This window comes from Ovis canadensis, chromosome 6, assembly GCF_042477335.2.
Source record: "Ovis canadensis isolate MfBH-ARS-UI-01 breed Bighorn chromosome 6, ARS-UI_OviCan_v2, whole genome shotgun sequence".
NCBI lineage: Eukaryota > Metazoa > Chordata > Mammalia > Artiodactyla > Bovidae > Ovis > Ovis canadensis.
The window spans coordinates 75,277,623-75,294,245 of record NC_091250.1 but is presented as its reverse complement, the minus strand read 5'-3'; the positions used below and the strand labels follow the sequence as shown (position 1 = coordinate 75,294,245).

The 16,623-nt window shown below is 37.5% G+C and overlaps 1 protein-coding gene across 2 annotated transcripts in view; it reads left to right on the top strand.

Annotated features, from left to right (window-relative positions):
• PDS5A (PDS5 cohesin associated factor A) overlaps positions 1-12,240 on the top strand; it is a 123,068-nt gene extending 110,828 nt beyond the window's left edge. For both annotated transcript variants that reach the window (XM_069593928.1, XM_069593929.1), the window contains exons 32-33: positions 955-1,307; positions 9,601-12,240. In XM_069593928.1, coding sequence (XP_069450029.1) covers positions 955-1,307; positions 9,601-9,604 — 357 coding nt within the window. In that variant the 3' untranslated portion in view covers positions 9,605-12,240. The remainder of the gene's footprint in view (positions 1-954; positions 1,308-9,600) is intronic.
• Positions 12,241-16,623: the final 4,383 nt, after the last annotated feature.

Sequence of the window (16,623 nt, the reverse complement as noted above, 5' to 3'; positions counted from 1 at the left end):
CTCTTTTTCCCTCATGTATTATCTGTTCTCTTAAGATAAACTTTAATGTTTTAATCCTCAACATGAAACACTGATTTTTTTGGATTTTCTAACTTAAGATACTATTTTCATGAGTTTTCATTTAAGTAAATTATCTTGAAACATGAAAGATTTATATGTATTTCCCGGTCATTCTGAAAACATTTTGAGGGGAAATGAAAGTTAATTAACTGAAAAGATATAGTCTTTTTTTTTGAATGATGACAGTGGTCCTTTGTTTCCCTTGAATCAATTCAAATTATTACAGTTGATTCCTAAATTTCATTCGTATAAAGGTCAGTTTCATCCTGAAAACTATTACACCTCCTAATGTCCATTATGTCCGTTAAACTAAAATAGAATTTTATTAGCTTAAACATTTTAGATGACAATATGTATGCCAAACTAGAAAGAGGAAAAAAAAAAAAGAGAATGTTCAGAAAAAAATAGGTTAATGACCGATTCAATAAGAAGAGACAAAAGTTTGAATGAATGAGTGAAGTGAGATATTAAAGAACTTTCTGTTACAGAACTAGGAAGATGATTATGGTTAGATGCATCATAGAGAGAGAAAATAACATTGAATTATGAAAACATCCTCCCTGCTTTTGAAAAGTGGTAACATTAAGAACATACTAGCAATAAAAAGGACATTTTTATTTAAAATGAGTATGAAAGAACAGCTGAGTAGGTTTTCTCATGTAACTGCCAGTGCCATTTAATACATATTTACTGAGTATAATATTTGCCACACACTATGGTTAGGTATCATGTTCAGTCCTTACCCTTAAGAAATTTACATTCCTCATGGGATGTAAGCAGTGAGTTAGAAACCCTGAAGTCCCAACTCCTAAAATACTTGCAGAATGCTTCTTCTAGTCAGATCAGTGATATTTAAGGAATTTCTGTTCATAAAATTGTTTTCTGCTCTTCTAGGAGATTAATTCTGATCAGTCTGCCCAGGGCAACATCAGCAGTGACCGAGGAAAGAAAAGAACAGTAACAGCAGCTGGTGCAGAGAATATCCAACAAAAAACAGATGAGAAAGCAGATGAATCAGGACCACCTGCCCCTTCAAAACCCAGGAGAGGACGTCGACCCAAATCTGAATCTCAGGGCAATGCAACCAAAAATGATGATATAAATAAACCTCTTAGTAAGGGAAGAAAGAGAGCTGCAGTCAGTCAGGAGAGCCCTGGAGGTCTGGAAGCAGGTAATGCCAAAGCACCCAAACTTCAAGACACAGCCAAAAAGGCAGCACCGACAGAGAGACAGATTGACTTGCAAAGGTAACGTACTCCATTCTTTCTGAACTTTGAGTTTAGACATTTTGTTTTATTCCTAGTTGCCAGGCATCGCACCCAAATACCTAGCCATTTGGGAGTGAGAACTGCCCCCTGGTTTTCCTGAGTAAGTTATGATGGTACTTGTTTTTAGCTCATAAACTTCAGGACAACAATTTGAAGAGAGATCTCCTAAATTAGGATATAGTATTTTGGTATTTCTATTTGTTAGCAAGGATATTATTATCTTGGTCTTCTTCACATAGTTGCCTGGGGTTTACTAAATATAAACGGCTACTTTTTTGATACAGAAGTCCCAAAATGGAGTAAATAGATGTCATGATACCTGAACAAGTATATCTTGCGCTTTAAGTCCACTTGTTATAGTAAACTTTAATATAAGTCAACAACTTACTTCTCTCCCCTACCCTTCCCAATGAGAAATAACCTCACAGCTGCTCGTCTTTGATCATGTTTGGGTTGGGTTTTAAATTAACATTTATGAAATTCTGAAGTTTGGGGTTATTAAATTTGTTACATTTTAAGTGTCTCTAAGTACCTTTTCAGCATCTAACGGCAGCTGATCCAGGCCCAAATCTGACTAAGTAATAGGAGTTTCTTCTACTCATTTCCAGTTTTATGTACTAAAAGTAGAAAGCCAATATTGGGGGCAAATTTTATTATTTTCTCCTCAAACCTGGACCTTTGACCTGGAACAACATACTTAACCTTGGCCTCCTTTTCTTCATCAGTAAGACAATATGATAATCCAGTCTTCAAAGGATTATTGTAAGAATTAAATGGATCATTAAATAGAAAGCACTCAACAAAATGCCTTGTGTAGAATAAATGCTCAGTAATTAACCACTGTTCTGAATTCTAATTGTTTTACCCCTTAATATATTTTTAGTTATGCAAAAACTGAAGAAATTTCATTGGAAGAGATAGCCAGAATTCTCTAAAGGGTTTCTAGAATTCTGGCCTTTCCTCACCCACATAAAATACTACTGTTCTCACACCCAGGCCATCTGAGCCACCTGATCTTAATTTGTCACTAGCTGTCCTTTTCCCATCTAACCAAAATATCCAGGCACTTACTTGAACCTTGAAAATATTTTCAGTAGCAACCAACCTTGTCTCTGAAATTGAGCATTGTAAAACCCATTGCTTTGCTTTTAGTTACACCATATGCCCCCAAAGCATTAAACAAACCCAACAAAAATGGCTTACATGCCAGAAACTGCTCTTGATTTTAAATGGCTTTGGGCCTTCTGAAGAATCTTAAAATATCCCTTTTAAGAGTGAAAAGATACCTTAGAAGTCTTAAGTATGCCAGTTAGTAGATCGGTTGGGCAATGTGTTCGCACAATACAAAATTCCTTGATGATAGGTGTTTGTGATAATACTTCAGCACCACAGCACTTCAGTAGAATAGATACTGTGCACATATCTTAGAAACTTCTGATTGATTTATTGACTATTAATGCATGGCTAACAAAACATGGAAGGACATTCTGAAACTTTCTGCCAAGCTTCCTTTTGTCTTTTCCGTTCTTTCCTGAATCTAATCTACAACTCTTCCCTTAAATTCTGGCATTATGACTTTTGTTTGGAAACCTAATTACTCCAGAAACTCTGTATTACTCACAGTATCCTCTTGCATAGAAATAAATACATTATAGGCACATGAGTATTGCTCTTTAAACTTCTCATTTGTTCTTCTAACAAATACAGATGGATTAGACTGCCAGCATTGTGCTGGGTGTTGGCAACACATAAGTATCCAAAATAGATAGACTCTTGCCCTCAAAGAGTATACTTCCCCAGCTCATTAATTCCAGAAGAGAGCAGAGAAACTTTCACTTTAGGTCTACTGACTGATAAAAACATAAGAATTATTTGTATTACTACATAAAGCAGTGAAACTCTGATTCGTGCTACAATATGGATGAACCTTAAAGACATTCATTATGCTAAGTGAAATAAGCCAGACCCCAAAGGACAAACAGTGTATGATTCCACTTACATGAGATACTAGAGCAGTCAGATTCATAGAGGTAGAATGAGGTGGTTGCCAGGGGGAGAGAGTAGGGGGCTGGCATTACTGTTTAATAGATACAGCGTTTCAGTTTGGGAGGATGAAAATATTCTATTAAAATATTAATCCTAATATTCTTTATTAGGTTGTGCAAAAGTAATTGCGGGTTTGTGTTATTGAACTCTGCTCTTTGATATTCATATACATTCTTAAATAAATGTATTTATGTTATACATCATTTTAATGTACATTTCTTGCTTTGTTTTGCTAATGACATTTACTGTAGACTGTAGAAATGATGTTAGACAAAAAGCAAATTCAAACAATTTTAAGTTCAAAATGGGTCGTAAAGCAGCGGAGACAACCCACAAAGTCAACAGTGCACTTGGCCCAGGAACTGCTAATGAACGTACAGTGCAATGGTGGTTCAAGAAGTTTTGCAAAGGAGACAGCAGCCTTGAAGATGAGGAGCACGGTGGCAGGGCATCAGAAGTTGACAGTGACTAATTGAAAGCAATCATCGCAGCGGGTCCTCTTGCAGCTGCACAGGAAGTCGCAGAAGAACTCGCCATCAGCCATTCTACGGTTATTTGGCACTTGAAGCAAACGGGAAAGGTGAAAGGGCTTGAAAAGTGGGTGGCTCGTGAGCTAACCGCAGATCAAAAGCAGTCATTTTGAAATGTCATATGCTTTTATTCTGTGCAACAACAAGGAACCATTTCTCAGGTTATTGTGACAGGCGACAAAAAGCGGATTTTATGACAACTGGTGACAACCAGCTCAATGGTTGGACCAAGAAGCAGCGCCAAAAGCACTTCCCAAACCAGACTTGCACAAAACAAGGTCATGGTCACTGTCTGGTGGTCTGCTGCTGGTGGTCAGCTTTCTGAATACTAGCAAAGCCCTTACATCTGAGAAGTGTGCTCAACAAAACTGCAACGCCTGCAGCCAGTATTAGTAGGCCAGTTCTATTCCATGACAGTTCTCAACCACACATCGTAAAACCAGCACTTAAAAAGTTGAACAGATTGGGCTGTGAAGTTTTGCCTCATTGACCATATTCACCTGACCTCTCACTAGTTGACTACCACATCTTTAAGCATCTCAACAATTTTCTGCATGGAAAATGCTACCACAGCCAACAGGAGGCAGAAAATGTTTTCCAAGAGTCTGTTGAATCCTGAAGCACGAATTTTTACGTTACAGGAATAAACAAACTTACTTCTTGTTGACAAAAATGTGTTAGTTGGGAAAAAATGTGTTGGTTCTTATTTTGATTAATAAAGATGTGTTTGAACCTAGTTATAATGATTTAAAATTCACAGTCTGAAACCACAGTTACTTTTGTACCAGCCTAGTAGAGATAAATGGCAGTGATTGTACAACAGTGTAAATGCACTTAGTGCACACTGAACTGTGTACGTAAGAGTGATTGCAATTGTAAGTTTTATGTTACATATTTTGTTGCACTTAAAAAATTGTTACATAAGACTGATAATAGTTAACACTAATACAGTGCTTATTATTAGTCAGGCTCAATTCTAAACTCTTTGTTATCCTATTAAGTGCTTAAAACATCGCTACATGGGTAAGTACTGTCAGTATCCCTAGTTTATAAAGAGGAAGAAATCCAAGAATAGAGAGTCCGTGCAGCTTTTGTTCCCTTTGCTTACATGAATAAGCAAAGTAGAGGAAGCATTAAAACCAGGCATTGTCACTCTGGAGTTCATATTATATTCTCCTATAAAGGTAAAATTTAGTCTTAATTCTATGAGTACTGTACATGCGTACAAAACTAGTTTAATAGAGGATACTTTGAAAAGACTTTATAACTAATGTAGTTTATATATGTGAAACTTTATTCCATAAAGTGGAAAATGTTTGCATACAGTTAATTTTTAAAATTATTATGTAAGAAGCTGGTTTATTAAAATAATCATAGTTTAAATCAGACAAAAACTATAGTCATTTTTTAAACCTATTTCAGAATTCATGCAGAGAAAAGCCCTGGCATTTCAGCTTTAGAGAGGGAGAAAACCAAGGAAGAAATCAGATGTTCTTGAAAGTGCCAAACTTAAATGGAGCACGTAACACTAGGAGAGCATTGAAGGACTGCAGTGAATAGTGGGTGGAATAATGTGTGGGGGTTTTGGTATATTGGTAGAAATAATAGTGGTAATAGGGAAAGGTTGTTAAATGTCTATTTAAGGCAACCATCTTTATAAAGCAAGCACCAACTGTATGTTAGAAATAAGGGGGTTAGACCTGCAACAGTCACTTTCCCAGGCCACCTGGCTGGTGCTACACAGAGCAGGGGTTTTGAATCCTGGTCATGTCCCGTGTTAACAATGCATAGTGTTAATAGTGACAGCTGCAGTTGGTTATATTTCTCCTCTAAACCATGAACATTCACCACTCTTACTTGTTTCTCCTCTTAATATGTAAAAAGGAGATGTTTTCATGTGTAGCACTTCATGGCAAATAGAGGAGGGAAAGTGGAAACAGTGACAGACTTTATTTTCTTGGGCTTCAAAATCACTGCAGACAGTGACTGAAGCCACAAAATTCAGAGACACTTTCTCCTTGGCAGAAATGCTATGACAAACACTATATTAAAAACCAGACATCACCATGCCAACAAAGGTCCGTATAGTCAAAGCTGTGACTTTTCCAGTAGTCATGTGTGGATGTGAGAGTTGGTCCATAAAGAACACTGAGCCAGCATCGAAGAATTGATGCTTTCAAACTGTGGTGTTGGAGAAGACGCTTGAGAGTCCCTTGGACACCAAGGAGATCAAACCAGTCCATTCTAAAGGAAATCCACCCTGAATATTCATTGGAAGGATTGATGCTGAAGCTGAGCTCCAATACTTTGGCCACCTGATACGAAGAGCTAACTCATTGGAAAGACTGATGCTGGAAAAGATTGAGGGTAGGAAGGAAATTGGGGTGACAGAGGATGAGATGGTTAGATGACATCACCGACTCGATGGACATGAGTTTGAGCAAGCTTCGGGAGATGGTAAAGTACAGGGAAGCCTGATGTACTGCAGTTTGTGGAGTCACAAAGAGTCACTTTAGCAACTAAATCACCACCACCACCACCAAGTAATAGGAATAGACACACTAAAACAAAAGTTCCTTGTGACTCAGCTATTGTTCTGTCCTTTAGCTTGAGGAGAAAACACTGGTCAAAATTCTGAAGGTGCCGATTTTATTTTTTATTTCATGGGAAACTCTAGCTTTCACCTTCCTATAAGTTTCTAAATATACTTTTCATTAACTGCAAAAATTACCTGCAATTGATTTGACATCTTACCTGTATTTTCTGATTTGACATCTCACCTGTATTTTCCTGAGACCCAGTGAGAATCAGATACAAGTTAAAGCCACATGACTGAACAATTCAGAATACAGAGCTAATACAAACACCTTGAATCAGCCTGTTAAGATTATCAGTACACTTTTGACCATGTAGTTAATAAAGAGACAGGGTTGCCAATGCTGACAGCCATCAAGCACTGCATTTCTGAGCTTAGGATGAACCCAGAGTGGTAGGATCAGGTCACTTACTGCTGCCCTGGCAACTTGAAGTGTAGCCTAGGGTCCTTGCATTGTGGAACCAGATCTGGGTCTGGATCACTGCGCTAAAACTAATTTAATTGCCCCCAGATTTTAAGCTTGAATGTAAGCCTTTGAGAGCAAGGCCAGGCATACTTGTGCCTCTCTGTGACCCTAGTGTCTAACTCCAGATGCTACTTCGTCAGTCTTTTTATTTACCTTGCATTACTCTTCACACATTTTACATACGTAATTTCTCACTTCACTGATGGTATGGTCCGTTCCTGCTCTGGTCACAACTTTACAGTAACATCTGAAAAGAGCCTTTCCGGGCATTACCCTGCCTCCTATACGCCGTCTCTCCTTTTAGATCTGAGTGTCAGATGATCTCAAGGTAGGCAAGCTGTCTACACTGGGTACTACTAGCATCACCTCCAGAAAACTTGCCCAGTTTTATTACTTGGTATTTATACTCTTACCATATTTTATGATTATTTAAACTTTATTATTAACTAATTAATGAAAACCATGTTTGAGGCCCAAGTATATTTCAGCCACAGTCTAGACGCTTTGTTTATAACCCATTAATCAAGCCCTATAATGCAGGACCCTTAAGTGGTAGCCTCTGCAGCCATTTACATACCATGGTCATCACTTACACAGTGCAGCAAGTACACACCCCTCTATAATTCCTCTTGTTAGGTCCTCTCATTGACAACATTGAGTAAATAATTTTTAGTAAGATTTCTACTTATATAATTCATTTATTAATTCAGGATTTTGACTTGTAAACTTACCTGTAGGATTTTTTAGATCCCTTTGGATTTTTGCGATAAATGTATTCCATCAGCTTCTATGTGTGTGTTCCAACAAATGTTCCTGTTTATATTTTGGGCTGCATTTGAAATTGTTACTTCTTCTGAGAAAATTCCTTGAATTTACTCTGTAGGTTTATAAAACTCAGCCATTTGTATACTGTAGTTGGGAAATAGTATCTGTACAACTGGTCACTTAATGTTGGCATCCTGAGTTTGAGAATGGAGGATTCACCATCTTTTCAGTTATTAGTTCACTTGTTTTTCCTTTGTTTTTAAACTATTATCCAAATGGCAAACAATCTGAAATGTTCTGCACTGAAAATGTGTTTTTATAGGTGTGCTGGTTGTTAGGTATGTTTTATTTACCTTTAAGACCAGATTCTTCCCTGAAAAAGAAAATATCAATAAACACCCATGGAGATATCATCCTTAAACTTGGGACATATGGGAAGACTGAATTTAAGGAACTTATCAAATAGGATAACAGCAGTTTTGGATTAATGTGTTTTGTGTAGTATGCTTAGTATTAGAGTGTCCAAGAATCTTGGAATTTTTATTTTATTAAGCAAAGAATTTACTGATTTCCTGTGCTCATTTCTATATTGAGAAGGTTTCCTCACATCACAAATTTATATTTTAGAAGTATCCCCTAAGTATGTTTCCTTATGTATTAAACAACCATATATTAGTTTAATATAAATATTCTTCAGTATTATAAAATTCAAGTGAATTTTTATCAAAATAATATGAAATTTTTCAGAAGCCAAGTGCTCGTAAGTGATGGCAATTCACTTTGGGACATAGAATCAAGTCCAGGAAATTCTTCCAGTGACCTGGATCGTTTAAAAGTCTGTGAGAGCAGACAGAAACATACTGAGGACTCAGAGCTAGTAAAGGGAAGCTTCCTGAAGGTGCAGCAGGCAGCTTGTAGAGGATTCTTTGATATCATATTATTAAATTCTATTATAACAAATTAATACTCTATAAGAATCTTAATTTTTTTGTTAGCATTGTTATCTTTATAAAAGGTATATGTAACATTGGGATTTGGGAATATAAGTAAACCTCCCCCTTATCTTTCTTTCCCAAGTTTGGAATCATCAGGGAGACACAGTCTTAATGGTTGATTAAAAATGTGGAATGATAAGGAGTTTCCTGGCGGCCTAGTGATTAGGATTCCTGGTTTTCACTGCCCTGGCCCAGGTTCAGTCCCTGGTTCAGGAACTGAGATCCTGCAAGCCGTGACTTGCCACCCCTAAATGTGGAATGACATAGGCTAGGTAACTACTAGTTTGCCCCTAAATTGAACAAATAACCTCACACAGAACTCCAGCATGCTCAGTTTTCCCCACCTACCACTCCCTCACCCCTTAGACGGCTTCTTTCTTGTCCCAGAGAGGAGTAGATGAAGGGAGAAGAAGAGACCCTATCCCACTACTTCATCCTTCCAGGGGTCATAATTTTCCCTCCCTTTTCGGGACATAGAATCAATGGGGGATTAATCATAGCGGAATTAAGCTAAATTTTCCTCCTTTTTTAGTAAACTAAAGAACAGAACTTTTGCTGCTTTTTAAATTCATTTTGCCATAGTTATCTAATAATTTTTCTACTATATAATTTTGGAAGTATTAAAAATTATTTCAAATAGCTTTTAGTGTTTTATTGCAGTAATAAATTGGGCATTGGGTAGCAATGCTTATAAAAACCTCTTAATTGGTATTTTGTTTTTATATAGTTTAGGGAAAGATTCCTAAATCAAGTGAAGTCTCATGTGAAAAATGAAAAAATTTTTCAGATTTTAGATAATAACTATAGAAAAAATCTATGTATGGTTTGTTTTCCTGTTTTTATCTTACTAACATTGCTTTCTCCTATCCCCAAGGTAAAAAGAAAATTTATTTGCAAAGGGAGAAAATGAAGGCCAAACAGAAGCAGGCTCTAGCTTCTGCAAAAACTTGGATTCAGAATGACCTTGAACAGAAAATGAAGCTAACTTCAGAACACACTTTCTGCCTTGAAAACTGAAAAAAAGTTATTACTTCCTTTTTTCACATGACCACAACTCCTTTGATGGAAATGTACAGCAGAAACTCTTGAGAGGCTAAAAGCAACTCTTTTCCACCCTCCCCCCAGACTTTTCTTATGAAAAGTCAATAATTAAGCAAATTGCTTAACACTTGGTTCCAGTTCCTGCATATCTGGAGTTTAACGGCATAATACACCATTAATTTCCATGCTGCAGTCTTTATTTTAAAGAAAGTAACAGGATGTCCTTACACTGACAATGAAAATTCATCAATTTTAGAGCCAGGAATTTCCCGTGTTACACAAGAAAAAAAAAATAGAAGTCTACTGAATTAATTTTTTAGAAGAAGAGAAATCAGATTAAATATGTCTTTTTTTTCCTTTTGGAAACTTTTATGTATAATTCTTTCTGCCTGCCTACTTTTCTGCAAAATGAGATGTACAGATTTCAGTTCCCTGCTATGAAAAGTGATGTGGTGGCAATTTTATAAATGTTGCTTTCTGATTTTTATCAGAGTGAGAAAATAATTAAAATTATTATTGATTTCATATCACTTCATATTTTGATTTCCCCTCCATTTTAGTTTAATATAATTTTCAATAAATGTACATATTGTTGTCTGTTTCATAAAGCATATCACTTTAAAGTGGTTTTTACTCCTGTGATTATGTTGGAATATTTGAAATTTTAAAGGAGTAAAAACTGTCCAGCATTTGGTTTTATAATGTTTGTCACCAGATTTTTATTATTGATGTAAAAAAAAGTCAATTCTTTTTAAATAGTTGGACTTTGGCAGCTTTGTAAGGAAAGTGGGAGGTGCTTAGGATTGCTATCAATTTCAGCATTGTGCTGTTGGGAAATAAGTGTTTTGCTTTGTCTGCCAGTCTGGGCTCCGTTTTTATGTTTATTTTTAAAGACAACTATTGCATCAATATATTGTTTCTTGGCATTGTTCAGCATAGGTAATGTGTGCACTTTTTGTGTACACATATTCATATTTAAGTTTTTTGCATAAAATAAATGCTTCTAGATGTCATATGGTAGTCTTTTTTAATCTTTTTATCACATTGTGTTTTCCTGTGCAGTTTTTATGTGAAAGGGCTAAAGTTATAAACAACATGATTACAGTCAACTCTCCATTATCTATACAAAATAGTGACTATGCCTCAGGTTTTAGATTTTGCATAAAATCATGTAATTAATCATAAAATTAAAATAACAAAGCATACCATAAGAGCTAATTCAGGAGGAAAGAGATTGGTCCTTTCTCACCTGCCCCCCACTCTCCACTGAAGCCCTTTCCCCGAAGCCCTATCTGAATGTGCTCAGTGTCCTTGCATACACCTAGCATGGGTTTGAGGACATAAACGTTTGTGTGATAACTTGGTCTTGACAGGCTGTAGTCTACATGAGATGTAAAGAGTGAACATGACCTGTGTCCAAAAAGGATGATAATGTTCAATGTAAAATTTGTTGGTAGTAAATGTCACTTAATGTTCTTATAGGTAATCAAGAGTTGGCTGTATACTGACTGACTGAAAGATGGATAATTCTGTTAAATATGCATATACACTCATTTAGGTATTGGATGATGGCTAGGGAACAATGGATACCAGATAATTACCTTTTAAAAGGGCAGAAAAAGTTCTACTCTTCCTTATTGCCTCTTCATAATCCTTTAGAAAGATGATAAAATATTGCCTCCAACATGCTGAAAAAGAATATCTATGCATAAGCATCAGAGAAGTCCCTCAAGCCATCAGTGGGCATGTTCTGTTTAGATTTTGAAGTTCTCTTAGCATCAGACAGCTTGATTCTTAAGGCCACCAATTTGCCACCAATAAAAAGCACACTGGTAGTGGCCACCTCTCATCTCCTTTTAACTAATCATTCAGCATCATAGCTGACTAGATTACCTAGCGTGAAATCATATTTAACACAGTGTCGCAGCCATTCCCATCAGTTATGGCTGCTTAGATTTTTGCAAGAGAGGAGTTAGCTAAAAGGATCTGGTCCACATACAAAATGTAAATGGCCCACCTTGGATTTTTTTTTAATATGACGCAAGTGTCTGGCACTAAGGGATGGGAGAGTAGGACTGAGCTGATGGGGAGGGACTTAAGGGAAATTTGTCATTTTCCTTTGAAAAAGGAAAAAGTAAAATCTCTTAGGAATTTGGTATTCACATCTCAGAGAAATACAACACAAAGTGCAGACTTATATTTGAGAATTAATGTTAACCCTTTGTGTCTAGTTTGAAGCTTCTTGTATTTGTCTAAAACTACAAGCCAGAATTTTGTATCTCCTTTGATAAAAAGTGTGTATAATGTAAAGTAGTTTTGCATATTCTTGTGCTGCACATGGGCTGAATTTTTAAAAAATTTTTTAAAGACTTGAAGAGAACCTTGTAATTTGTGTAAATGACAAGTGTAAAATCCTACCATAAAATGCTAAAAATATGCATTGTTTCAAATAAAACCAAGAAATGCAGCATTACATAGTAGTGTGGAACCCTGAATATTCATGTACCCTCTTGATATGTCACAAGCTGATAAAATGTCTTTGCATATTTCCTGTTTAGATTCTGGACTTTGCACATCCCTGTAAGGAATCAAAGGCCACCTTCAAACTTCTGACTACATGGCTTACAGTGACTGACGGAGAATATAATAACGGGATGAATTCTTATGGGCATCTAGGAAACTTTAGAAATTGTCTGTTAAGAACTTAAAAGTGGCCTTCCATTTAACCGGTTGATATACCTTTTTATTGCAAATTCTGAATATGCACATTTACCTCAAAAACTAACTCATAGAGAACAAGCAGATTACATACATGTATCTGGAATAAGAGGTGAACCGAATGAGAAGAGAAGCTATCATGACTGGTTTCTGTACTTGACCCTCAATGGGGTTGTTATTCCACACTTGGATACTTTTCATTCACATATAACGGTCAGTAGAAACCACTAGTGACCAAGTCTCCAGCAGTCTGGCAAGAATCTTTGCAACCTGCCTAAATAATCATAGCTTTGCTGACAAGAAGCTAAAAGTTTGCTACAAGCCAGCAACAGTGGAAATGAGTATAATCAGACACTCAGTCTGTAAACCAGAGCTCCGATCTTTCATTTCCATTTAATCTGACAGGAACATGGGTCAGGCAAGCGGGTGATCAGGACTTGAATTTTGGGGGTGTTTCTCAAATAACATTTTGTAATCAATGCTGATTCCAACTTAAGGCACTTTCCTCCCCTTCATTCTTTAGTTACTCCTTTCTCTAGCAAAGACCATGCATCCCTCTAAGAAACAACACTGTATCCATTCTTCCAGAAGCTTGTAAAGCAATCACCTGGAGGTCAGTTATACACAAGCGCACCTTAGTGCAAAGTTCAGATCTGTGGAAGCCACACACACACAAAAATAAAAGTAAGGGTTGGAGATAATCATTCTGTACAGACAGCTCAGTGGTGGGGGTTGGCATTAAAAACACTAAGATGCCTTAGGAGGACTAGCGATATAAAGCTAATAGCACGACACCGGCATAGGTGGCTGTCCAGGTGACGCGTGCTTGGATGTGAGGCCTCATGGAGGCAGCAGAAGCAGAAAATCCTTACCTTTTTTGGAGAAGTGCTATTCGGAGAACCATTTTGAGCATGTAGGTCCCTAAAAGTGATTGAGCTGAACCTGATGCAGGAGTCGGCTCTCCAGATTCAGGGTGGCCTGGGAGGAAGCAAGCATAAAAGGACTAGGGGCAGATGAGATGGCTGTTTCAACAATATGAACATCACCTGAGCACTTCCCTTGGGCAAAACACTGCTCTATTCAGACTCTGGAGCTCCTGGTGTGCATGTTAAGTCACTCAGTTGTATCTGACTGTATGTCAGACTATAACCAACCAGAATGCTCTGTCCATGGGATTCTCCAGGCAAGAATACTGGAGTGGGCTGCCATTTCTGACTCCAGGGCATCTTCCCACCCTGGGATCAAATCCACACCTTTTGCATCTCCTGCATGGGCAGGCGGATTCTTCACCACTAGCGCCACCTGGGAAGCCTGGAGCACCTGATCCCAGCCCCCAAACCGTGGTTGCCTGCCATCCTGAATGCACCCCCATGTAAAGCACAAATACTGTGGCTTCTTTGGACAAACTAGGGATTTAGCTCCAAGAAAAAAATTTTGATGGGGACCCAGGCAGCAGCCCTTCAAAGACTCAGTTTTATTCTGAACCTTTTCCAGAACAGGTCACCCCAATGCCACCTATCCCAAACCCCAGGAATCTCCTGAAACCCTTTCCCTCCCAGAAAAGCCTTGGCAGTTTCACCATCTGGCTTTACCTGCCTGCAGTGGAGTGTACGTTCCAAGAGAAAGATCAGCTGCAGAGACAAAAGTAACCTGCCCCTTTGCACCCACCTCAGGTTAAGAGCTGAAAGGCAGAAGGCTGATACCCTTAAAACTACCTTACTTGTGAACATTTTACAAGGAGGTTCTTTTAATTGCTGTACATAGAATTGGCCTAAGCTTCCAAATGACCATTTGGAAGCTTGGCCTGCCTCTTTCCAGAAGTCTATTACATCAATTCCAGTCTCCTGCTAATTCCACTTTTTATCACAATGGTAACAAATGGCAATGAAGTGTGTCCAAAGGCCTGATTTTCACTAATGTGTATTTTCTCTCTTACTGATAATTCTGGCATCGTGTTTTGAAGATCAGAACCACCTAAATTTTACATTTCCTATGGAAGAATGAAGGAAATTACAAGCATTCCATAAAAATTAAGTGGAAAAAAAGAAAGCCACAAAGCAATCAGGCAAGAAAAAGAAGTAAAAGGTATTCAGATTGGTAGGGAAGAGGTAAAATTGTCATTTGATACAGATGACATAGTATATATAGAAAACTCCAAAGACTCCACATAAAAACTCCTAGAACTGATCAACAAATTCAGCAAGGTAATAGGATATAAAATTAACATACAAAAATTGGTTACATTTCTTTACACAAGCAATGAAATATCAGAAAGGGAATGTGAACAAATAATCCCTTTTAAAATCACATACAAAAAGTAAAAGGAATAAACCTCACCAAGTAGCTAAAAGACTTCCACGCTGAGAACTACAAACATTAATAAGGGAAACTGAAGATGATTCAAATATACAGAAAGATATCCCATGCTCTTGGACTGGAAGAATTAATCTTGTTTAAATGGCCATCCCACTGAAAGCAATCTACAGATCTAATGTGTTTCCTATCAAATTACCCATGACATTTTTCACAGGACTGAAAAAACTAATCCTAAAATTTATATGGAACCATAAAAGCCCATGATTGCCAAAGCAATCCTGAAGAAAAACAACAAAGCAGGAGGCATAAACTTCCTAGACTTTAGACAATACTACAAATCTACATTACTCAAAACAACATGGTATTCTACAAAAACAGACATATAGAACAACAGAACAGAGCCCAGAAATAAACCCACACACTATGGCCAATTAACCTTCCACAAAGGAAGCAAGAATATACAACAGGGAAAAGACAGTCTCTTCAGCAAGTGTTGTTGGGAAGGTTGGACACTTGCATGCAAATCAATGAAGTTAGAATACACCCCTCACATTATACACAAAAATAAGTTCAAAATGGCTTAGAGACTTAAATATAAGATATGATACCATAAAGCACAGGCAAAACATTCTATGGTTCTTGCTTGGTGGTCCAGTGGTTAAGAATGTACCTGCCAATGCAGGGAACACAGATTTGATTCTTGGTCCAGAAACGAAGATCCCACATGCCATGGGTCAACTAAGCCCCTGTGCCACAACTACTGAGCCCACAGGCTGCAACTACTGAAGACCACCCGCCCTAGAGCTCATGCTCTGCAACAAGAGGCCCACACACCCAAACTAGTTTCTACTTGCTGCAACTAGAGAAGGCCTGCATGCAGCAATAGAGGCCTAGCACAGCAAAAAACTAATGAAAAAAATTTCTCTGACATAAATCATACCAGCATTTTCTTAGCCTAGCCAAAGCAAGAGAAATAAAAGCAAAAATAAATGAATGGGATCGAATCAAACTTACAAGCTTTTGCACAGCAATGGAGACCATGAACAAAATGAAAAGACAACCTATGGGCTGGGAGAAAACTTTTGCAAATGATGCAACTGACAAGGGATTAATTTCCAAAATATACAAACTGCTCACACAACTCATTAACACAAAAGAAACAACCCAACCAAAAAATGGGCTGAAGACCTAAATAGATGTTTATCTAAAGGAGACGTACATATCCAAAGATACTAATGGGCACATGAAAATATGCCCAACATAGCAAATTATTAGAGAAATGCAAATCAAAACTACAATGAGATATTACTTCACATCAGGCAGAATGGCCATCATTACAAAGTCTATGAATTTATTAATGCTGAAGAAGGTGTGAAGAAAAGGGAACTCTGCTACACTGTAGGTAGGAATGTAAATTGGTGCAGCCACTACAGAGAACAGTGTGGTTGTTCCTAAAAAAACTTAAAGTGGAGTTACCATATGATCCAGCAATCCCACTCCAGGGCATATTTCAGAAGAAAACTATAATTTGAAAAGATACATGCACCCCTGTGCTCACAGCAACACTCTTTACAGCAGCAGGACATGGAGATAGCCTAAATCTGCGTCAACAGACAGAAGGATAAGACGCGGCAAACACACGATGGAGTATCACTCGGCTGTAACGAACAAAACAGTGCCACCTGCAGCAACACGGACGGACCTAGAGACTATATACCATGTAAAGTAAGTCATAAAGAGAAAGAGAAGTACCGCATGATATCACCTATATGTGGAATCTAAAATATGACCCAAATGAACATATCTGTGAAACAGACCCACC